Below are 24,945 nucleotides of genomic sequence, written 5' to 3' on the forward strand. Positions count from 1 at the left end.
AGATTGGCAAGACAAACTTCTCAAGAAAAGACAATGGTCTGAATCTGAAACTTCAATTAAGTTTAAAAAACTTAGTGCAACTGGTCCGTTTACTGTCTAACTCATCCTGCGCTAACAACTGAGAGCAAAAAGCTTTCTGAAAAAGTCTATGTAGGTTCAACTGATGGACCGATACGGTTATGTCAATGAGGGTTTCAACCGAAAGAAGAAAAAATAAAAAATTAAGATTATATTGTTTTGTGAAAATCCATCTTCAGTACTTGCTAAAGTTCTGAGGGAAGATATTTAAATGTTTTTTTGGGGGGTAAGAAAGGTGGAGGGTATTGAATTGTTTTCTTTGGCTAAAGGGAGGGTAGTTTGAGTTTTTTTTTTTTTTCTCACCCCAGATTAATCTTTTATTTCAACCTTTCCTTGTGAAATGTATTACATTAAAAACAACATTTTTGTATGTGCCAGGGTTCATTCAGGTGCATTTTGCCATAAGCTGAGGACAACATTCCTGTTTCTCTATCATTTCTTTTTTTCCCTCATCACAATATTGTAGTAGCTACAGTAACAGGACTAATAGTTTAGGTGTGAAACACACTATACATGGACACGCTATTGTGAAGGACGCGCATCAGAAAGATTCACTTTCTTCTGCATCTTAAGAGAAAGATGAAATACAGTGAATAAAACTATACTTCAAATTTTGCATCATACCAGTACCAATGTAAGGTTGTATTAATTTTTTTAATATTACGGTGGACTAGGTTGCAGTTTTTTTAAGTCAAGAACAGGGCAAAAACTAAATATTACTAACAATGAGTAAGACTTTGCTTTTTAAAAGAACAAAGATAAGTTTTTGTCCCTCTCACTAAATCATCTTCATACAATCCCCTAAATACATTGTGCTTGAGGTTGCTCTCTTGACTCTGATGTCTGTGTACACACAAACGTATGCTCTTTTGTCTCCAATATGACCTCACATGTAAGTCACTCAGCTCTCAAAACGACAACGAAAAAACATACACAAATCCTCTACTTCCTCTCTCTTTCCCCTATGGCTCCTACAGATTTTTTCCAAATTTCTTCAGCTGCATACTGTAAAAGTATACCGTAAAAGATGCTGTTGGACGGGAGCATGGAAGCTAGTCAATTGATAGATCCTAAAATGTGGAGAGTATGGTTCATATTTTACTGATGGGTTCATGGGTTTTATGACAAATTGAAGTGAATGGCTTTATTAAATCATATCTCAGTATGTATGTACATGAGGGTTGTATGTGTCAAACGTAGGGCCTCAGGGGAATGTTATGAAATAGTCATTTTAACTTTATCAGATCATCTCAGCTAGAGAGATAGTGACTTGAAGCAGGTGAGAAAGATATCTGACAGAACTGAGGCCTGCAGCATTCTTATCTTGTAGTACATAAAAATACATTTTCCCCAGCGATGAAGGTGGAAACTACCAAAAATTACACTGCTATGGCTGTGTCTTGCTGTTCCGATCCTTCTACAATCCACAGCATGTGCTAATTCAGGAACATGACTATTGATCTCTGCTTCAATGAGGTTTGACTGACCATGCTTAAGAGAGAAAACTCACAAACTTCCTCCCACACACACACACACACACACACAAAATCCCAGGCAAATGCTTTGTGAGATCAGAGCTGTCAAGTCGTCCCTGCACGCATAGTGATTTATCGATGCTATTGCATTGTGTGTGGGCTCAAATTAAAATACAGATTTAAAATCAATAACAAGACATGGCCAGATATTTCATCTTTACTTTCCATGTCACACTGTGAGCTGAGCCACAATACAGGTATTCTCCTACATAAGAGGCGGTTCTACTATTTTACTAAAGGAGATGGTGTCTTTAAAACCTGGGTCAGCTAAACTGGGACATCTAGTGGGCACAAAGGGCAAAGATCAGACACTGAAGCACCAAATAAGACATTGTATAATTATTAAAATAGTTTGAAACAGGGGAAAAGGTGTCACTATCATTCAGCACCCATGCATTCATTTCATTAATTACATCCATACTACTACCCTACAAGCATGCTCACACATATTACAAGAGGATATTTTACTTTACCCCAATACCTTCTGTTAATCTGCACGTTTAGTTTTTTCTCCTATAACTTATTTTCTACTTAACTATACACTCCATTCTTGTCACTCACTTGTCTTCTCTAATAATTCTGCTATGTAAATGTTATGTTCTGGTTTTGCACTAAAAATGGCATAAAAAAAATTAACATTTGCCACTCACCTTTCCTCATAAACAGCCAGTAAAACAATGGGAATAATGACATGAGGATGAGTGCGTAAAGGCCTCCAATTCCCTCATCAGAGCTGCTCAGGATGACCTCAGAGTTACAAATCCACATACCCAACACAGGTGAGTGATCCCGATCACGCTCGGCATGTGTGTTTTATGAGAATGCCACATTTAGAGATAATCAGTTGCACAGCCGGATTTCCCCTCCTTCTGTGGGCGTTAACACACACATCATAACTTGTACCTGTACTTAAGTACAATTCTTATATTTTAAGAATGTTCTAACAACAATTATGAGGTAATGTACTTCACTGGATTATTCTGCTACTACAATGCACAGGAAATACTGCACTTTTTAATCAACTATATTTATTGAATACCTTAAGTACATTTTTTACTTTAATCTAAGTAAAACTTTGAATGCAAGACTTCTTTTATTTGTAACACTCTTTTATTCGACACTATGATATTGCTACTTTTACTTAAGTAAAATGGTGCTTCTTTCACCACTGCACCTATTCACATGAACAGACATATGTCATCATGGACCAGCTGTATTATAAGGCGTCTGTTGTTTTCCCCTCATGATCGTGCTGCTATTATAAAGGTTTACAAAAAAGCTGGCTACTATCATAACCATTCAACCGGTCTGAATAAGGCCCTTTATGTCATTTATTATGTATAGTTAGTGCTTTGACAGAAGTCTTTTGAATTGCATTGATGTTTTAAGTTGCGGTTATGCCCAACTACAAGACACAATAGATGTGGAACAGCAACAAGGGTGGGCCACCACAGCATACAAACACTTACAGTGTACACTTACAGTCTGCATTTGTAGTCAATGGCAACACAGCTGTTTAGAGAAAAAGTGATAACAATGTAGGACATTTAAAAATTCTGACTTTGCAAGCACAAAAAAATAAAATAAAAACAGTCTAGGATGCAAGGTTTGAAATAAACAATGTATTATATATAGCACGAATTGAATTCTGGCTGAGTGAACTTTGAATATCACAGTGCCAGCGAGCAGGTGCTGGATGGCTAGAAACCTGCTGGGAGAGAAGAAAGAGAATGGGAAAGAAGGTTGAAAGGGAATAAAGACAGACCAACTGTCAGTCAGAAAGGAAAGAAAACTACAAAATAATACAGGATTGAGTCTGAATAACAAAAATAATCTAAAAATGGTGAGGGTGCATTAGGAAAGGAGGAATCAGAAAGTGGAAATGTATTGAGAAAGTCACCTTTCTAATGGATAGACAACAGCGTAACTGGACGTTTAGTAAAACAGTGTAACATAACTCAACCTCCACTAGAGGTCAGTGTATATTGAAGTATTACATACATTTGAAAGTATTTCAAACACAGAGACATGGATGTGCAGAGAATGTTCTGGTAGGTGGTCCTACATGTGACTTAAAAATGTCCTTTATGGGGCGCCTAAGTGGCTCACCAAGTGGAGCGCACGCTCTCTCCTTTTTGAGGTCTTCCGCTGTCTTATAAAATAAAGGCCTAAAATGCCCAAAAGTTATCTTAATAAAACATATCCACTAAATTGATGAAAGCACGCAGCAGTTTTGAGTTGGGGCCCAGTCTGTAACACCATCTCATCAGCAGTGAGTCCTTAGCCTAACCTTTAAGAGAACAGTATATACAGTACAGCCTGGCACATAGTCGGGTACTCTAGTGGTTGGTGAGATGAGGTACTGAAGAGTCCCAGTTTCCATTTACATCAAAAGACCTGTAAAAAGACTGTGAGCTGTTCACTGACCGGACATGGCTGACCTGTTCCAGTAGTGCAGCAAATGCCAGTTTTTGAAACAATTGTATAAAGAATACAAAACAAACTCCTACAGCATGTGCAACTTCTCTGTCACCTCAGTTGAAGAAACCAACCGCCAACTGAATTCATTATTTTGACTGACTCAAGTCGAGTTCAGGACGAAGAGTTCTGCTAGGCCCACAGCCCATTTTTTTTTTTATAAATGTCTCAGTGGACAACGGGACAATGACAACAAGCATATGGAGTTGCTGTTATGGTGATTCCGCGGCTAATTAAAAGGCACAAAGTGATCTAACCCATACCAAAGGACAAATCTGCCTGGGCTGCACACACAAATACCTGCAAAGTCACTGAGGGTGGATAGCACACTAGCTAGCATTTTTTTTAAAAGCTCACAATTATACACAAACGAGATGGATATAAGAAATCTACATAGTACCTACACGCATGGACAATTTTGAAATGAGTTAGTATGTGTAATACATTGTTTACATTGGAAATGAGATATAATGCAGATAATTATCAAGGTAGAGAAAGACTGGAAATAAAAACACAATGGCTAATTAGTTTTGAATTATAGTGAGATTTATTGAGAGAGCAGAGGAGAGAAGAAGGAAGGAGAGGAAGGAAAAGGAGAGGAGTAGGAAGAAAAGAAGGCTGTGATTGTCTCTGACAGTCAGGCCCAGTCAAACACTCCATTGTGTTAAACCTGTCAACTGTCACCAGAGAGAATGAGCGAGAGAAAAATACATTGAGAGAGGGAGACAGAGAGAGAGAGAGAGAGAGAGAGAGAGAGAGAGAGAGAGAGAGAGAGAGAGAGAGAGAGAGAGAGAGAGAGAGAGAGAGAAAGAGGCTGTTGTCATGGACACAAAACATCCAGTAGCATCAATTCCCCAGGTTTGGGTGCACATGCACATAAACACACATACAGACACACACACACACACAATTTCCAATCATGTCCATATTGGTAAAAAAGACACAGACAGGCATTCCCATTACATCCCTTATATTGTGTCAGTGATGGTATTGATCCTGCATACATATAACACACATGGCAATCCACATTAAAACACACACACACACACACACACACACACACACACACACACACACACACACACACACACACACACACACACACACACTTTCTTCACTGCTTACACTGATATTCCTAGACCTTGTGGATATGAAAAAACTCATTATCATAGCCATGCAGGCACCCATTAGTATTCTGGAGAGCAGACACACAAACACACACATCCAAATATTGTACATGCATTAACACAGAGTGGGGTTATTTCATAGAAGAGTTGCATGTGCCTCCCAGAGGATATTAGTTTATAATCCTTCTCCTGCTGATCTTTGTCCCATCATTGAAATATACTCTACTACATTTGTCTGAAGAGATATCTATTTTTAGGCTGGATCAATCAATCCTTGCCAGCAGGAATACTATCAGTCATAATCACAATCAGCATTGTACTAGTTTTCTCATTATGTATACTGTACCGCTCACTATTGACCTCTTTGTTTTTCCCCTCATGTGACCCATCAGCTGTCATCTCTGTCCTTTACAGTGCCCATCTCTAGCAAATAAAATTGTTAAATATATTGCTAGTGTCTCCAGGCTTGGTTCATCTAAATTATACTAAACATATTTTCCTGTAGTAGTATCTACCCAATGCAGAAATGTTTTTGCCTCCATCCCAATACTCTGCAAGTGAACTGTTCATGGAGCTAAAAACATTTAAACAGTAGTATTCATTTGAATAAACAATGTCTCCATTGCTCTGGGAAAGCCACAGCCCTGGTTGTAAACAGTTTTCATTGGAGCTACTTTTTTTTGGAAGAGATACTGTAGCTCTTATAAAATCTGTTGACAATGAGCTCTGTAGATTATCCAGACCAACAAGGACACTGATTCTGTGAGATTGGGTTTTTTAAAGCTTTTTTTACTGCTGTGAGCACAACAAACACAGTTACATTCCAATCCATTCTGTCTGTGCATGTGTAAGTAAATATATCTAAAATCATATCAAAGCGGGTCCAAAACCAATGAATCGGAAGAATCAACATCATTTTGCGTCCTCAGTGACAGATGTAGAAAGAACCGAAACACTCACATCTATGGAATGCAACACAATGCATTGTGGGATTGTTAGCAGAATGTAGTGTACACGCAATGGACACTACTTCTTTTGTCTAATTTTCAAGGTCACTATAGTTTTATACACTCTGAAGTCAGATACTCAAATGAAATGCCGGACAATAAATATAGCGTACTATACAATAAATAGGGAGTGATTTCAAAAACAGAATAAGTAACTGTTGGCTTAATTTTGGATAGTCAATTATCTTGCTTTACAGTTTAGGCTGGGAAAACAGTAGTCACATACTGTATATTACACATGCTCTTGTGTGTACTGGGATAACAAAGAGTTAAGAAAGAGCCCAATGAATGAACCTTAAGTATGTCCCTTGTAACACGTGTTGAGTAAGGAGGTGCTAGATTCCTGGAAAACTGCTGCAGAAAGAACACACGCACACAGGCACAGGCACACATCTTATCAGTTCCCACCTCCGGTTCTCCAAATCTGATTCCTCTCAGGGCTATTTATAGCATGGGAGGCCCACTCCACACTGTGTAACACATCATGACCTGTGTGCCTGTCTCCCTTTGTGAAAAAAAGAGCACATGACAAAGGCACAAACACACCAGGTGTGTGTGTGTGTGTGTGTGTGTGTGTGTGTGTGTGTGTGTGTGTGTGTGTGTGTGTGTGTGTGTAAAAAGCTTAGAGTTAGGGGAAATAGAGTCAGACTGACATCATGCAGCAGACTCGGAGACAGACAAGCGGAGAGAACAGCAGCGGAACAGATAGTGGAAACAGACTGAACGGACCACTGAGACGAGGGTGTGTGGTGACATCAAGATGACTAACTGCTGGAAAAAACTGAAAAAAGGATGACAACAAGATGGTGAAACTGGTGCAATTATTAGTTGTGATGTAAACGATGACGACAAGGGAACACAAATAAACCCAAGATGTGACAGAACACTTGTACATGTCCCGTGAAATGTTGAAGAATGTTTAATATTCATGTGCTCTGAACATTCCGTTTTTCAAGGACATCACAGTATTAATAACACATGAAACACTTGTGTATGACAGATCACACATGTTTAAATTGTATATTCTGGATTCCATACGAACATGAAGACTTGTCTATGGGGGACACAAATGACTGGAAGACGTCCAGGATGGAAGAGATGCAGGGTATTTGTATTTTAATAGAAAAACTTCAAAATGTATCAGTTATTCATACGAATGAAGTGATCAAGAGTGTTAAGAACATGCTGCTCAACCTTAATAAAGAAGTCAATCAGGGCTCCATGTTGCTCTTTATGTGTCTTTTTGTTGTTTTATATCTACAAAGCAAATAATGAACGTTTATCCGCTGTACTATACAGTGAAACATTTGACGTTGTAGTTTACTCTTACACAACATAGTAACATGAATAATCTGAATTATTTTAACATTTTTGGAACATAATCTCTTTAATAAGAAGAGTGAAAGGTGTAGCGCTGCTTTGCTTTGGATACAAAACAACGTAAGGTTTAAATGTTTTCTGTTGCCTGTCTGTCTGTGTGTCTGTCTGCAGCATGTTTTTAGAAAAAAGTCTTTGAATGATAAAACTTCACAGCCACCCAGAGGCATAGCTGCGCGCGCACGCACGCACGCGCACACACACACACACACACACACACACACACACACACACACAGACACACACACAGACACACACACAGACACACACACACACACACACACACACACACACACACACCAAGTTGATGCAGTGTGAAAAGATGACAGATAAGTGCCACTCAAGAAATTGACTAGCAAGTGACACATTTACAGTAACAGACGAAAGGGAGAGACGTTGAGCATTGTCATTCAAAAGAACAGCAACACATATTTATTCTTTATTCAATCATTTTTATTTATTTAGTTTTTTATGTGATATGTTTGTTGTTTGCAGTTTTATTTTTATTTTGTACCTTTATTTATCCAAAGAAAGTCAAGGGTGAATTATATTTGTGTAACCTCATAAGATATTTCTCTAAATAGACCCTTTGCTCAGGAGGACTGCCCTTTTATCTCAATTTGTAAATCTGTGAAACACTTTGTTACAATCCTGTTATATTGAAAATGCTTTATATGAAATGTAAATGGGTCCTACCATGCCAGAAGAGTAATTATTACCAGCTGAGGACAGAGACCGAATTAGAGGACACAGTTAAGAAAAAAAAGAAAAAAATTGAAATGGTTTTATTGGAAAACCAGAAAAAATATAATTTTAGAGACACTAAATACATATTCTACCATTCTGAACTTTAGTATCAGCTCTTTTTAGCTCATCACCTTTAGCTTCCACCTAAATTTGGGTTCAATCAATCAATCAATCACACTTTATTTTTAGAGCACTTTTCAAACATTTAAAATGTAGCACAAAGTGCTTTACAGTTAAAAGCAATTGCCCCCCCACCCCCATCACACAAATGCTTTCCCAGACATACACAGACACACACACACACACACACACACACACACACCCTCCATAATACACACAATAAAACAAAAGTTGCTGAGCATAGAAAAGTTAAGTTAAAAAGGTTTCTCTTGAGCCTGCTCTTAAAAATCAGAACATTCTCTCCATCCCTGAGGTCCTCCGGCAGGCTGTTCCACAGACGGGGGCAGAGTACTGGAACAACGCCTCTCTGTGAGTGTGTGTCCGGATTATGGGAGTAATCAAAAGGCAAGTACCGGAGGACCTAAGGGTCAGCAAAGGCTCATAGGGTAAAATCAGTTCTGAAAGATAAGGCCCAAGACCATTAACTTTCCTTCCTTTTCTCTCTTTATGTATCACTTAACTGGAACACACACTTATCGCCTCAATCCTTTTCCTCCTGCCTCACCTCCATCTAACTCCGCTTCTACCTCCCTACTCCTCCTTCATTTCCTCTCACCCTCTTTATGCTCCCTCTCTGTCATGTTGATTAGAGGTCAGCAGCACAGTCTCTCAAGGTGGTCCCTGTCCGAGGTCTGGTGTCCTCATGCCTGGATGGCTGAGTGGAACAGACAGCACTGTCCCAGTTGGGGACCATCAGACATTTAGTGCCTCTGACCACTGGCCTCCCTAGTGAATAGGCCTTATGTGCATCCTTTTACACAGAGAGAAAGACAGAATGTAGAAACTAAGGGATGGGATCAATCTAATTCAATTTTCCTTTTAAATTAGCCCAAAATGCTAATAGTATACTGTAATCTACTGTATTTTTACATTAGCAAACACATATGATATAGGTATACCACTTTACTCCTTTATTTCGGTTTGTTTTGAGCAGCTGATAAAGGACTCATTGAAACTCACACATTAAACCACCACACATTAAACCACCACACAGAGGTTGCCAGGAGATGTGGGTCTCTGTCAACTTCCATGTGGGTTGAAGCGTGGGGTGTGAGGGGGGGGGGGGGGAAATCAATACAGCATAGTATCAAAATATTTTCTGCAGTAATGCTGTATCAGTACATAGTTGTCAAGTATCAATCTATTATTATACATGTGTTGGTCAGTTTGTCTGCTTGACAATCACATTTTGCAGCAAAACAATTGAAGTGATATGAACAAACAGAGGAATGGATATTTTTAGATAAAAGAGATGTTAACAAAGTGTCCTTTTGGGGACCTATTTTTGAAATTGGGAAAAATTTGGAAGTTGGAATAAAGTAATATATTACAATATATCACAGAATATTGCAATATGTTTAAAACATACAAACATAATGTGTTTCCCACCCCTATTGAAGTATGGTCTGTCCATGGTAAGGAAACAACATGGACCAACCGTGACAAATCAGCTGATCATTCATCAGAATTTGCTGACGTATCAGATTGCTTTACCTGCTTTGTCTTTTTCTAGTAGTACCTCGTTGATGGATGAGGTGAGATTAAATTCTGGTGTCCATATTCATATTTCTTTGTGAGCACAGACCCATAATAAAATACTGCAGGGCAATACTGTGTCACTACCATATATAGTTTAAATATCTCCGTCTTAAACCGTAGTTACTACATCATATTTACTGTATGCGTTATTGTTCTAATACCAACAGCTACAGTATTTGTACAAGCTGAAACAAAAGCAACTCTTTTCATAATCAAGTGATCAATTTTGGTGTTTTTGATTATATAGAGAATATCATGTACACTCATACTTTTATCACATAACATTATGCATTTGTATGTACATAGTGTACAAGAAAGAATGAGACAGTTATTGAGACACAGTTGTATTATAAAGTTTGGTAACACAGCACTACCTATAAGGCGCTCTTTTATGTGTCTTGTGTATGGCTCCAAAAACAAACCCTTCAAAATTAACTTTGCATTGATAGTAAAGAGTCAGGTATAAACATTGTGCTCACATCCACACAGGAGCTGAGATGTCCCTGAGGCCGTTCATAGCTATAGTTAGCTTAGATTTATTCACTGCTCTGATAGCTATAGTTAGCAGTAAATTCATCCACCTTTCAGGGGAACTTGTCAACGTAGGACGGAAAATACACTTCCATTGAGATAGTTAGGCTTTAATGACTGAGGGGCTGGCTGGAAAGAGCTGATTAGAAAATTAATTATTTATAAAAATACTACTAAAACCTTTCCCCGAAATCTGAAAAATTGAGAACAAGTCATTAAGGTGTAAATTAAATGTTCAGAATTTTAAATAAGGACTTTCCGTTTTTATGTATGAGTGCATATGTGTGTGTGTGTGTGTGTCTGGGGGGGGGGTTAAGTGTATCCATGTGTGCTGGAGTCTGAAGGAGTTTCATCAATCTAAAAAAAGATCAACAACTTAACACAGCTACTCCGTCAGTCATTAAGCATAGACCGTAACACAGCGGTCAATCTCTTCTGTCTATTTACCTTTATCCAGTGTCTTAGTGACACTAGTAGATGGTACTGTTCCGTTCAGTTAAGAATGGCAAGATCTGAACTGCTTGACCCTCCCTTTATCTAACAGATGAACTATAGACCCACGTTCTTTTATGGCTAGGGTGATTCTTTAAAAAAAAAAAAAAACATTTAGCGGGTAGTAGTGGACATGGATGGATTTACTACTGGCCGCTGACAGCAATTGATTAATTTCTTTAAGCAACAGTTGATACTGCTGATCATTTCAGTAATTCATTAGCCTTTGGAGTTCCTTAATTGGGCTGTTGCTGTTCCCTTCAATTTTCCTTTAATTTCCAGTGTGCAATTGTGCAAGTGTAACAAAATCATATTCAAAATTGGAATTTTGTTAAACTTTTGAAAGTGGTTATTGGCCTGGACAGAAACATGACACCTCAGATCAATGTCTTCTAATAATAAGGTAACTTTGACAACAAATACTACTACAACTACACATTTTTTCTGAGAGAAGCTGTATTTCAGCACCATGGACAGAGACACACAGAGAAGGAGCGAGAGAGAACAGACAGTCTCTTGTTGACCAAAGAAGAATAATGTTGGGGTATGTCTTCTTTATATAGTTCTTTAAATTTAGCTCACCCCTTTAAACCCCCATGTTACTTCTTTGTTTTCTTCTTTTCGACCATGCGTACCTGTCCTCCTGGCTGCTAATAATCTACCAACATCAATGCTTCAGGACCTATGAGTGACGCCATGTCTATATTCTGTGGCAAAAACATACTAAGTCAACCAACCAAGTCTGGTACACATTCACCAGTTAGAAGGACCAAGGTCTGAATATATCAATCCTTTCTTGATTAAGTTCCAGTGAGAGAAAGACAATCAAAATATATAAACATGTTCTTGTTTCTCTTCTTCTCTGCACATTGCATTCTCATTGCAACACCTTCTCCTCACACCTAATTTTGCCCCCTTGACCACCACCACCACACTCAGACGGCTGCTAATAGGGGTTTATTTTTAGCACATTTGAGGTGTGTGTGTGTGTATACACATGATGGATGAAGGTGATGTTTCACATCTCTGTCATAGGTGGGAGGAAGATGAGGGCTGTTACTATACAAGAAGTGTGGACCAGAAGGGTGTGGAGCTGTGACAGGGACAATACTTCCACCTAAAAGCCCGGCTGGCACAGCAAAGCAGCCGAAGATCAACAGGCCATTCTGCACCAGATGATAGAGCTCTTCTTCAGAGAAATGAGGGATCCCAGGAACAGCCTAATGCACTGTACCATCCAATTAGAACCCAGCTCACACAGGCCTTAGCTTTGAGCGAGAACGGAAATTTAATCACATATCAATTTCAGCTTATTGTCTTTCCCTTGGCATCTCTTGAGAGGGAGTCAGAGAGCAGGTCAAAGGTGGGGAGACTGCAACATGCTTTAAGTAGCTATAAGAAGTAAAAAAGTGCAGACACAACAATGATATAGACGCTAGAGTACCTGACGGGCAGAGCAAGTTAGAGCACTGACTCACTCAGCTTGGGAACGGAGCAAAATGTGAACAGCATGGAGCAGATTAGGGCTAAAACAGTGGGATAGATGCCAGTGAAAACAAATGATAAAAAAGCAAGCAACAGATACACAGAGGGATTATCCAGCATACACAGAGCGCACAAATAACTACAAACCAACTGTCGCTTTTCCTTTAATAACTTGATCTAAAATGCTCCTGTATGTGCATAAAATTGGCAGCACATGTGAAAGAGACGTAACGTTTAAATATAGCTCTGCAAAAAGGAACTTTTTTCTTTACACGCTTTAACCTTAAACTTCCAAGGTGTTTATTTCTAATTTACCTTTTTATTTTTACTGTGAATGTAGGCATCAGGAGGTGTCAATAACGGATAGAAAAAGAAGCGAATAATCAGCGCAGTCGTGGTAATTTAAGTGAGAATCTTCACGTCTGGCGACAAGACAAGTGTGTTCTTAAAATGGATGAGAGCGCTCAGATGTGAGAGGATGTGGCATTTTTCTGTCTCCATCTATTCCTTCCTGGCTTCTTTTCTTGCCTTTCCCTTACTTTAAGGTAATTTGTTATGTCACACAACAGATTATCAAATGGCAGAACAACTTGGAACTTCAGCTAGTAAAATAACAATATCAAATGAAAAAAGTCATGTATTTTTTTTTAAATATATCTCTCCATTTCTGCCCTGCTAGTCATGTCTTCCCAAACCTGAGGCTTTAGCGCTGCTTCCCGCTAGGTTTTTATGTGACAAGATTCTGCTCAGCTTGGCAGAGTGTCTCCTCTTCACCCCACAGTAAAGCACACAAGGGCCTTTAGTATGGAGTAGTTATCCTCATGGTAATAAACAATTCCCATCTGTCTGTGAGTGCTAAGACCACATACTGTGATATGGTTTAGCCTACACTCCACGCATGCAAGTACAGTAACACATGTACACACACTTACCCCTGCAAGCACTTGTCAAAATTTACCATCACAAGCAGCCTATGTTTTATTCATTAAGCCTAGGATTGACATTTAATGTAAATTCTTTCCAAAGGAGAGGAAAGTGAGGGACTGGTGTGTATTGACATAAGTCAGAAACAAGAGGGCGGGTGCAGAGGTGACACTGTTACACTTGATCAACTCTACAGGTGCTTGGAAAGGTTTAGGTTCAGAGAAAATGTAAACATACATACACCTAACAGTATTGGAACGCTTTCATGCTTTCATAATAAAAATACAAAATGTAATAGCAGCACTAGCTCACAAAAATAAATATACAAATAAAGCTGGGGCCGGACATATTTTATTCATAGACAAAGGTTGATAACAAAATCTCTTTGGTCACAGTCCCGAGTGAGCTGCAAAGAGAATCAGCTTCAAGGTTCTTCTAAGCCGATGTGTGTGTATACACCATCACTGGTGTGGTAGGATGCAGACCCATGCAACGGAAAGGTAAAAAGCACATGGGGGAGGTAATCTGAGGTTAACAATTAGAACGTGCAAAGTTCTAAAAGCCTAACGGCCAGTTTAATTTATAAAAATGTCAATGATTTCTAGTCTGAAGAGGGAAATGAATGTTACTTGTATGTATACCGTGAAGTGCAGGTGAACACTTCCTACAGCAAGATATGTACGTGCCGTGGTCGAGGGTGGATTTAGTGAAATAAATAAGTCACAGGAAGCTAGTCTCTGCATCACATGATCAGGATCACTGGAAGGAAATTAAAATTCAGTAATGACCAGCATGTATTGCACCTCATTACACACATACCAAAGACATTAATCATCAGACATGAAATATTGATTTAAGATTATTCATTATGAGCTAAAGCAATTTACAAGCCAAAGCAACGTGTTTGTGTACAGTAACTGTGGACTAAAGTTGTACACGCCACAGGGAGTTGTTGGCTAATTTGATAACAAAAGAATTGACCCTGTGAAATGTTTTAGACACACATTTTGTTTCTTGACCATGAGGAGACTATGCGGAAACAGTAGCAAATAAATCATGGGACAAGAGCACAATGTATAAATTGGACAAAGAAAGTATGTGAAAGTACCATAAAAAGGACATGTTTCATCTGTTTGTCACGTGAGGTGAAGAGGTTAGCTGTCAGTTAAAGCCCCGTACATATCCATGGTACACCCAAACTGGTGTTTTTACTAATGCTGCTTTAGACCACTTCTCTGGGCTGCATGGGCATGTGGAGTTTTTAATTCACATCTGTCTTACTTCCCTGTTAGTCTGCAACATTGCTAAACCCAAATTCAACTTGAGCAAAGGTCGAGGCAGCCCCCAAAAAATTGAAAATGTCTGTGAAAGTGAGCATGGCCTTTAAGCATAGGCACAAGATCACAACTGCAAACTCTTTATTTTCATGTCAAACTACTGGTTTTCATTACTAGTTATAAGTTAATAGTTATTTATTACATCACAACATTTTGGAAAAACCAAGCACCAATAACTGCTTTCTAGTCTCCTTCACTGTATGAGACACCATGATAACAAAAAGCAGAAGTATGTGACACTGATGGGGACAGGAGGTGCTGTAGGAGGATAGGAGAGGGTACAGAGAGAAAATGGAGAAGTGTGCTGTCAGCTCGGACTGTTTATGTTAGATAAGGGCATGGCTAAAGGACTGATCGATAGGGCTCACAGAGATTCTACACAGCCAAAGTCAAAACATCTACAGACTATGATAGTGTCATGCAAGAGAGTGAAGTGGAAAGGGAAAATAGTGTGTGTACAGTTGTTGTATGTAAACTTGTGTACTTAATATATGCGGACAGGTAGGCGTGCAAACAAGTTGAACAGTATTTAATAGCTATTAATTACACTAAAAAAGCTAATTAGGTAGGAACACACACACACACAGCCTTGTTTCCCCTACAGGGGCTATTGAAACACACACACACACACACACACACACACACACACACACACACACAGCCTTGTTTCCCCTACAGAGGCTAATGAAACAAACTAATTAGTGAGCAAAGTAGGGGCAAAAAGGAGGGTGACTACAAATGACAGTAATAAGAACACGCAAACATACAACCACCAACGAGCCATAACCAGACAATCAGGCTCCTAGAGCATTGTGTAGGTCTACGGTGGGATAGGCAGGGAGCTCTGATTATAGTTATAATTGACAGAACTAATTATAGACACAAGAGCCTGTCCAGAAACACTGTTTAGTATCAATGCTTAGGGGATATAAAATGAAGAAAAAACTGGTAGAATATTTCAAACATGATCTACTGACTTTATCCAATGACGTGGAATAAAAACACCAATTAACACTGGGCTTTCTTCATGTCAGGTGTCCTTTTTTGCAAAGCTTAAATAACTGTTAGATCAATACACAGTTTAACGGCCGAGTACATTCTTTCCATGCCCACCTTAGACAGCACATCCTTCAGCACGCCAAAAATGCCACAATACTCAAATACCAAACTCTGAATGGCCTTGATGAAATCCCTATGTTGCAGAGCCATTACACAGTTCAGCCCTCACTGGCTCCCATCCCACTGAAGCGCCCCCCCACCCCTTTCTCTGGAATAGACACAGGAGCCAGTAGTCATGGTAACTCCATTCTGGGTAAACCTAAGGACGTGTATGTGCACACACACACACACACACACACACACAATGTTTTTAATAAATACTTAATAGAGGGGAGCCAGTAAAGGAGCACTGAGAACGTGGTAGCTTGATAGCTATCTATAGCTTTATAGATACTGTGTGTGTGTGTGTGTGTGTGTGTGTGTGTGTTTGTGTGTGTGTGCACATGAGGCACTCTACATCAATCATTACAATAATTACAACTATTTCATGTGTTTATATGAAAGCATATCAAAGTCAATTCATTAATCAATTGTTGATGTATTTAAAATTAATTTATATATGCTTTAGTGTTAAATAAACAGTAAAACTCATAGTTTGATCATGTGGCTGTGTTTTAGTTTCCTATTGTCGACAACTCCATGAAAACACCAAAACCACCAATGTGTTTTTCAATGATTTCCTGCTTACCAACTCTGTTTGTAGCACCAAAAGTTCTAAGGACGACTCAGGAAGACATCGTTAAATTTTTTAAATATTTTTTAAAAGGCTAGTTTTTAACAAAACTAGTTTTTAACAACCATGAATTAAACAGGAGGAAATAGTGTATGTTCCTGTGACTAATACCCAATGTTATTGTTTTGATCAAATTTACAATGTTCATATATGGGTTATAACGTATGTGTGTACATGCCTCTCATACATACAACATATCCAATTGCTGCTTTCAGAAAAGATTTGCAGATCTCAAAGTCTGAGGAAACAACAAGGACAAAAGCCGAGGTGGAGATGTGGAGCGGGTTGTCAAATTAGCATTGACACACCGCTCTATTGACAAGGTCATCTAAACACTTCTCTATCTCCTTCTAGGATCATCTGCTGGGATTCAATAGAACCACCCTACTTGGTTGTATCTCCCACAAGGCACTGTGAGCTGCTGCTCAATATCACTCACAAGAAAATAAAAAGGGGGAAATGGATGTAAAGCATTGCAGGAGGCTGTCAATAGGCAGCGTTATAGAGGGTGTTTCTGGCAAAGGACACTTTATTCAGCCACCACTAAGCTCAGTAGGAAAAAGAGTGTGAGGACATAACAGAAATAAGACCTTTAAAGTATCAAGAAAAGATTGTGATTGTGCTTATAGAACTTCAATTTAATCTCAGTACTCGGATTAGCAGTAAATGTATGTGTTACTGTACAGAGAGAGCTAGAGAGGAGCATGGGTGAGTTAATATTAAATTGAGAGCTGAGTGAAGGGCTTGATAAATGTCTGTGTGTGTCCTTCTCCAACTAAGAGTTTCTCACAAAAGATGGAATGCTACTTGCTTCCAGAGGGCAATGTGTTTGACTGCTAAAGAGAGAACAGGAGGACATAGAAGGGCAGAGCTGTGGGAGGGAGGAGGGAGAGAGGGAGGCACATAGAAATAGGGGAAGAGTGAGTTCATTCAACCCCAACAGCTTTCTAATTCTCAGTGTGCATACTGATCATTCATTCTATTTTATGCATTGGAACTGAGAAAAATGGAAAAAACATATCCCAACAAGCATACACAAATAGTGCCATATATAATATGCCATATATAATATGCCATTACTATGAACTTATGCAGAGAAAAATCTAACCTGTTTGATGTCTACGCTTTGTATGCTTACTCTGGCTGGAGATGAAGCAAAGCACTCAGACGTACTGTACACTCACGCACACCATGGACTCGCACATAAACCGCTCAACTTTCTTCGCGCTTTCTGAAAAAAATAGACTTGTTTTCGATCTATGCAAATAAGGATGGCATCTGCTCTATCATCATTCAGGTAGAGAACAAACTCAGCCACAGGTCACTGGACATATGGACCGAGAACAGAACCAAATGCAAAGATTAGAAACTACACCTGCTCATTACACAACTCCAGGGAAGACTATCTCCACTTGGCTTCTGTACTCAAGAAAGAAGCAAAAGCTCTGGGTGTGGAAGTGGAAGTTTTGGGTGCCTACCTTGGGTGAGCGTTCCCATGAGGAAGTGGTAGAAATAGCGAGCCACCTTGGTGAGCTGTCTCTTGCACCTTTTCCTGCACTGGCTCATCTTGGTGCAGCTGTGGTGGAGGTGATGATAGTGATGGTGTTGTTGGTTATGGCTATTCTGCCGGGGGAAGCAAGCTCTCAAGGTAGGAGGGGAGGAACCGAGCACTGTTGTGTCTGTGCGTATGTGTGAATGTCAGTGTGTGTGTGTGTCTATGTAAGTCTGATTGCCGCTGCTTGTCTTCTTCTCCTCCTAACTCACCCCTTCTCTTTCTTCTCTTTATCGTTCTCCCCCCTCTCACTTTCTCTCCGCTCTTCACTCCACCTGTAGGGCGCTGGCTGTCAATCAGCCAGCAGTGCTCTGCCTCCTCCCCTCACATTCTGAGAAGCCCCATTCTAGCCTCTCATTGGCTGGGAGCGGAGCATGGAGGAAAATTACGGACCGGCGCACATGCAAGACTGTATGTGTGTGTGAGAGTGTGAGTGTGAGTGTGAGTCTGTGAGTCTGTGTGTGTGTGTTTGAGCCAGCAGGAGGTTGAGTAAAGTGACAGTTGAAATAAAGCAAACCCATTAATTAACATCACAGACCGTCCTTCTTCATCTGTCTGTCCGTCTCACTTGCTCATTATTGGTAAGCAACGCATAACAGCAAGGAAAACCACAAAGAGAATGTGCAGTGTAGGAGCAAAAAGGAAACGTGAAGGCACACGAAGAGACAGATAGGGAGGTAGAGATGGGGAAAAAGGAGGAATGCATAATTCCCCTCCTTTCACCAGTGTGGAGAAAAAGCTTGACAGGAGAGAGAAAGGTTGTTGGACAAATACTATCGCACACCAGCAGCTGATGAACGGATTATTATCTGCCAACAGAGGGAGAGAAGAAGAGACAAGAGAAGCTTCAAAATCCTGTGGCATTGAGAAAGTATTTATGCAAAGCCTGTCTGTCTTCATCCTTATCATTCTGCCTTGTTAAAGTGGGTTAAAGTGGGATCTGGCATTCCATTCTTGAATGTGAATTACTACTGATACTTTAATAAAGACTCTATCCACTACACAGCACTTAAAGAAAGCTCCCTTTTACAGCTTACCTGTTATTCTCGTTATTTCCTTCTTTCAAAACAGCCAGGACTTGACTTTGTATTATAACTAAATTATGACTGGTGTGATAACTAAATGCCAAATTAATCAGAGCACACAAGGCCAAATCTTCTCCTAGTTACCACATTGCTAAGGCTATTTTTAAATGGACTGACGCAGTCAGTCCACATAAAAACACACCGGGGCTACATTCACTTCCAGAAAACTTATCGGAGAACAGTGATGACAGTAGAGCATCACCGACCTGTCTTCCTCTTTGGTCCAGTTCCGCTAAAAACACCAGATCTGCAGCACGTTACTGGGTTGCTACCATTTGTCTGTTACACTGACTTTGACAGATAGTACGCGGCTATCCTGCTTTTATTTTTATTTTTACAAATGTTTGAACTCATTACAAACAGTTGTCCTGATCATGGACTCTCTGGACATGCACACTGCTGAGAGTCAACAGGTGAAACACTGGAATGGATATTTGGCATTATTTTTAAAACACTGATGTATGAAAGTGCTGATTACATTAATTTACTTGTTAAGCGGATAAGCCTTCTGGATCATTTAGGCCCACTTCCCCTGTATGTTAACACATTTCATTGTTTCTCCTTCCACAACTCCTACATTACTACTACCTTTTCCTCTCTCCTCCCTGATGCTGAATCAAAAGGGATTACCATTACCACTGCAACCCCACACTCTTTGGATTTTTCTGGTACACACACACACACACACACCCCTTGTCTGATCCTTAGGTCAGGTAGAAAATCAATGAAATGTCAGGCAGATGCTTCCTCTTAATGATTTTTTTTCTCTTTCTACAGGCTCTGTGCTCTCATTCTTATTTTGAAGTCAAACAGGGGGGTCAAAATACCGGTGAGTGTGTGTGAGAGTCGATGCAACACTGTCAAAAGTCCTGACATAACCAAGTAACACAGCAGGATTCTGAGCATGTGGGAGAGCAGATAGAAAAGACTTTAAGGTTTTTCTGAGTCATTATTAAAGGATTACACACTAGATATTGACATTGACTCGTGGCTTCTTGGTTCACGGATCTTTAATGATTCAGGTCAGGATTCATGCCCCTACTTTGAAGAGTGAATGCAGGGTTTTGCACATGCCTATGGTCACTATGCAGAGTGTGCTTGTGTGATAGAGAGAGAGAGAGAGAGAGAGAGAGAGAGAGAGAGAGAGAGAGAGAGAGAGAGAGAGAGAGAGAGATCTGCTTCAGTCTGTTTATCGGTAACTTATTTCAACGCTGTTTATTTTCTTTTCACACACACACACACATCAAAACAAAAACCTTTTCATGCATTGGCCATCTCGCTGTGAATAACAGGGTCTGCTAGAGTCACATTGTACTTTAAGAAACAGCACAGACACACACATACACTACGTGATTCAAGTTTATAGACATACTGAGCTGAAGATGAACTGAAACTCTAGATAGACTGATCAGAGTAGAATGAAGGATTACAGACTTGCAGTGGTGGCTGTTACAACACACCGTTTCCAAATAGATTTTTCTTTTTGAGAACATTCTAAAAACTGCCCCGCCATGATCACACAATTTTGTTCTGCGGCAAGAATTCTAAAAAGAAATCTAAAAAGTAAACAGACTGAAAATTATTTTAAATATAAATTTAATTTTCGTCCAGGTTTTGGACCATAAATGTGATTCAGATTTGAAGTATTTTTCCTTTTTGCAGCATACTAGCTGTCACTCAGGGACCTGTCTTGCTTCCAGAAAACTACATATTTACCTCCAGCTCTGACATTGAAGGTGAGCATGTCAGCCCCCTTTCCAGATATCTGACAGGTTTACGGAGGTTGTAGAGAAGCTTGTCTGCAACACTGATGCGCCATCAGTTGAGCTAACCAGACAGACAAACAGAAATAGTACTGTATGAAGCAATGGTAAAATTATACATTGACAGGGTTAGCTGACTGTTACCCAGCAGGAAAATGGAGATCTTCAACGGGGGTTATGACGCAGGTGATTGGAAGAAATAAAAAGAGGGGTGTGGCTACTTCAGAACAAGATAACTGCATGCGTTGTTGTTTTAAACCCTGTGACACATGTCCAGGATTTTGTGCCAAGACACAGCCGTGTGTGTGTGTGCTTGTGTGTGCTTGTGTTTTTCAAGTTTTTCCATCTAGCGGTCTGAGTCACCACCACCAAGATATCATGGGTGACCACCTAGCAGAGCCAAATCCAGACTGGAGTCTATTAGCAACTATTACCAAGAAAAACTACACAAACAAAGAACACAATACCTGACATGGCAGGCCATTTCAGCACCAATTATCAGCTGACAGAAGCTTTTGTATTTAGAGTTGATGTATTATATGAGACTTCAATTAAATGCCAGCAGCTCTTAATTGTACTTTTGAAATGGACTAAGACTGGGGTCAGACTTAAAACATCAGTTATCAGAAAGGCAGGAAGAGACATGCTGGCTGACAGACAGACATACAAGAAGGAAGATAACGAGGCAAACTCGCTGCAATATTGACCCGCTGGTGAACCTCCTCTCTGCAGAGTGATTGGTTCCATCAGTAAGATGGAGACCCTGGAGGCCTAGAAGACTTGAACTGACCATGAAATGGCTGTCAGAAACATCATCAAGCAGACTGGAAATCTGGGGCGTTATTGGCAGGTCAAGAGGAGGATGAACCTACCCGACTGTCTGACCTCACCTGCTTCCCTCTTTTCTTTCTCTGTTTCTAAACTAAGGTTTGTACTGAATGAGAGTCAGAAGCAGGAAAAAATGCTATGAAAGAACAAGTTTGTGTGTCTGTGTCTACGAGGGACAACATAATGATTTTCCACGGATTTGGAATTGGTGCAGCAGTCTGTGCAGGCTGCCATATGATCACAAAGGCACACAGGAATGTTGGAGGGCAGATGTGACACTGTCACTTCACTCAAGTATCTGGCAAAGACATGCACATACACATTTGTTTTTAACACTATTTATGGGGCAGGCAGAGGCACCAGCTGGTGAAACCCACTCAACACTCTATTCACTGGGAACATGTGACTGTGGAGGGAAGGAAAGGAGAAATGGAGGAGGAAGGAGAAATAGAGGGAGGAGCGAGAAAAAGGCACAGGTGGAAGCACTTAGCTTTAGGGATGTGCAGTTAAGCCTTAAATACAAAGAGAGACATTCTGGGTCCTACAAACTCTGCCTATCCACCCCTGCTCCATTTGAACATTTGAATGTAGGGTTTTGCCTGTTGCAAACTCCATATTGTTGATAATAAGTGGACAATAAAACTGTATGCATATGAAACTTCAAGTTGTTAAAATGTTATCACCACTGTGCTGACCTGTACAACTAACCAATGACAAAGAGACCAAACTAAAAACATTTATTGGCTTGCAAATAGCTGTAAACTAACGCAAGATATTTTACAGTTATTATTTGCCAAGAGGTTGCACAGACTATCCCACTCCCACAAAGAATCCAGCATAGATCAAAATGGCAGCACAAGGGTCTTGTTTTTATGCTATTATGTTGAACAAACATTATTTTCTGCCCTACACTGTAAGCACCTATGACAGATACTGAACATCAGCTACATTTAACGTTTTTAATATAATCCTTTCTTATGATAGCTTCTGGCATAAACCACAGAATATCAATCAGTCCAAAACTTAATATATTTAATTAGTCTTCATATGAATGCATCATTGAATTAAAATGAACATGATGTACAGATGGTTTTAGGGATGTAACACAGTTACAGTTAAACTGAACATAATGTGAGGTAACAGCTGAATAAGCAAGCCATTCATCCGTATCCATGGTGATTAACGTATTTTGCTTAGGAAGTGTGGCGAGTGCGTCCCCCAGTTTACCTGTTTACTTATACCCTTCCCTTCAATGTGCTGTAAAGGCTCTCCACAGTTGCAATGGCTTACTGCAGAATTAGACTGTGTAGTTAGTCAAGATCAAAGTACAAGCTATAATATGTGATTTATTGTTTATCATAAAAAAGCCAGATTGGGGGAAAGTGGGTACAAAAGCAAAGAGAAACTGCATCATTACTAAATAGCTCCTGCAAACCCTCAAACGTCACACACTCTTGATTCAGTATCACTAGGATGTTGAGTTGTAGCAGTAGACAGATTTCAGTGTTTTACTGTGTGACAGTTATTCATAAAATCACAAGCTTTGGTAGCAGCAGATGTTTCCTAGTAGAGCTGTAACAATTACACATGTTGCTGTACAATTTATTTTTCTCAGAAATGATTGCCATTAACAATATAATTGTCTCTTTCATTCATTTTGTTTTATGTAAATAAAGTTTTGAATGAATTTCAGGATATATATTTAGTTTTATTTTATTATATACAGTAATGTGCAAAAGTATAAGGCAGGTGTGAAAAAATGCTGTAAACTAAGAATGCTTAAAAAATATAAATAATGATTGTTTATTTTTATCAATTTACAACAAAAAGTGAGCGAACAAAAGAATAATCTACATCACATCACTATTTGGTGTTAGTACCCTTTGCCTTGTAGCCAGCGTCAAATCTTATAGGTACACTTGCAAAAAGTTGGTCAACGTTGAGGATTGTAGACGCAGTGGTCGGCCAAGGAAACACATCCAGCTTTTTTCCCTTTGAAATCGGAAGACGTCCAGCAATGACATCAGCTCAGAACTGGCAGAAACCAGTGGGACCCAGGTACACCCATCTAATGTCCGGAGAGGTCTGGCCAGAGGTGGTCTTTATGGAGGAGTTGCATACCTCCAACATGGAATTAAGGCCAAGCAACTCAACTGCGCACAAACACATAGGAACTGGGGTGCAGAAAAATGGCAGCAGGTGCTCTGGACTGATGAGTCAACATTTGAAATGTTTGGCTGTAGCAGAAGGCAGTTTGTTTGCCGAAGGGCTAGAGAGCTCTACAATAATGAGTGTCTACAGGAAACAGCAAAGCATGGTGGAGGTTCCTTGCAAGTATGGGGCTGCATTTCTGCAAATGGAGTTGGAGATTTGTTCAAGATTAATGGTGTCCTCAATGATGAGAAATACAGCCAGTGACCTATCCATTATGCAATACCATCAGGGAGGAGTATGATTGGCCCCACATTTATTCTGCAGCAGGACAACAACCCAAAATACACAGCCAAGGTCATTAAGAACTATCTTCAGTGTAAAGAAGAACAAGAAGTCCTGGAAGTGATGGCATGGCCCCCACAGAGCCCCGATCTCAACATCTATGAGTGTGTCTAGGATTAATTGATGAAAATAAACTATTAGCACTTCCATTTTTGAAAACATTCTTAGTTTACAGCATTTTTTTCATACCTGAATAAAACTTTTGCAGAGTACTGTATTTACATACACACAGTATATACTGGTTGTATTCCTGTTATGTGACCCAGATAATTTAATTTCACAAATATACAAAGTAAACGATGCCTCTTTATTAACATAAAACATTTTTTCTAACTATCCCCTATAATTTTAGTTGCTATGAACGTGAGGAGGGTCAAGTGCCAACACCTAACAATTAAACTAGTATAAAAATATGTAGTTTGACCAATAATCAATTATATAATTACCATTTGGCCTATCTAAACAAAATCAACAATTACCAGTCAAACGCCTTAAGGCCTTAGCTAATGTTGCCAATTGGCATTTAAACAACAAAACCGCAATTATATTTAAAAGAAAAATTACAATAATACAATTATGTTATGATTCTTAC

General features: G+C 39.5%; 1 protein-coding gene across 3 annotated transcripts in view; it reads right to left on the bottom strand.

Annotated features, from left to right (window-relative positions):
* LOC117960191 (Kv channel-interacting protein 2) overlaps positions 1 to 24,945 on the bottom strand; it is an 85,446-nt gene that overhangs the window by 30,349 nt on the left and 30,152 nt on the right. The window contains exon 1 of one of the 3 annotated variants that reach the window (XM_034897891.1): positions 18,108 to 18,409. The exons of the other annotated variants lie outside the window; for them this stretch is intronic. Coding sequence (XP_034753782.1) covers positions 18,108 to 18,195 — 88 coding nt within the window. The 5' untranslated portion in view covers positions 18,196 to 18,409. Of the gene's footprint in view, positions 1 to 18,107; positions 18,410 to 24,945 lie in introns of those variants that run through there. 3 annotated transcript variants of the gene reach the window in all.

This window comes from Etheostoma cragini, chromosome 17 (genome assembly GCF_013103735.1).
Source record: "Etheostoma cragini isolate CJK2018 chromosome 17, CSU_Ecrag_1.0, whole genome shotgun sequence".
Lineage (NCBI taxonomy): Eukaryota > Metazoa > Chordata > Actinopteri > Perciformes > Percidae > Etheostoma > Etheostoma cragini.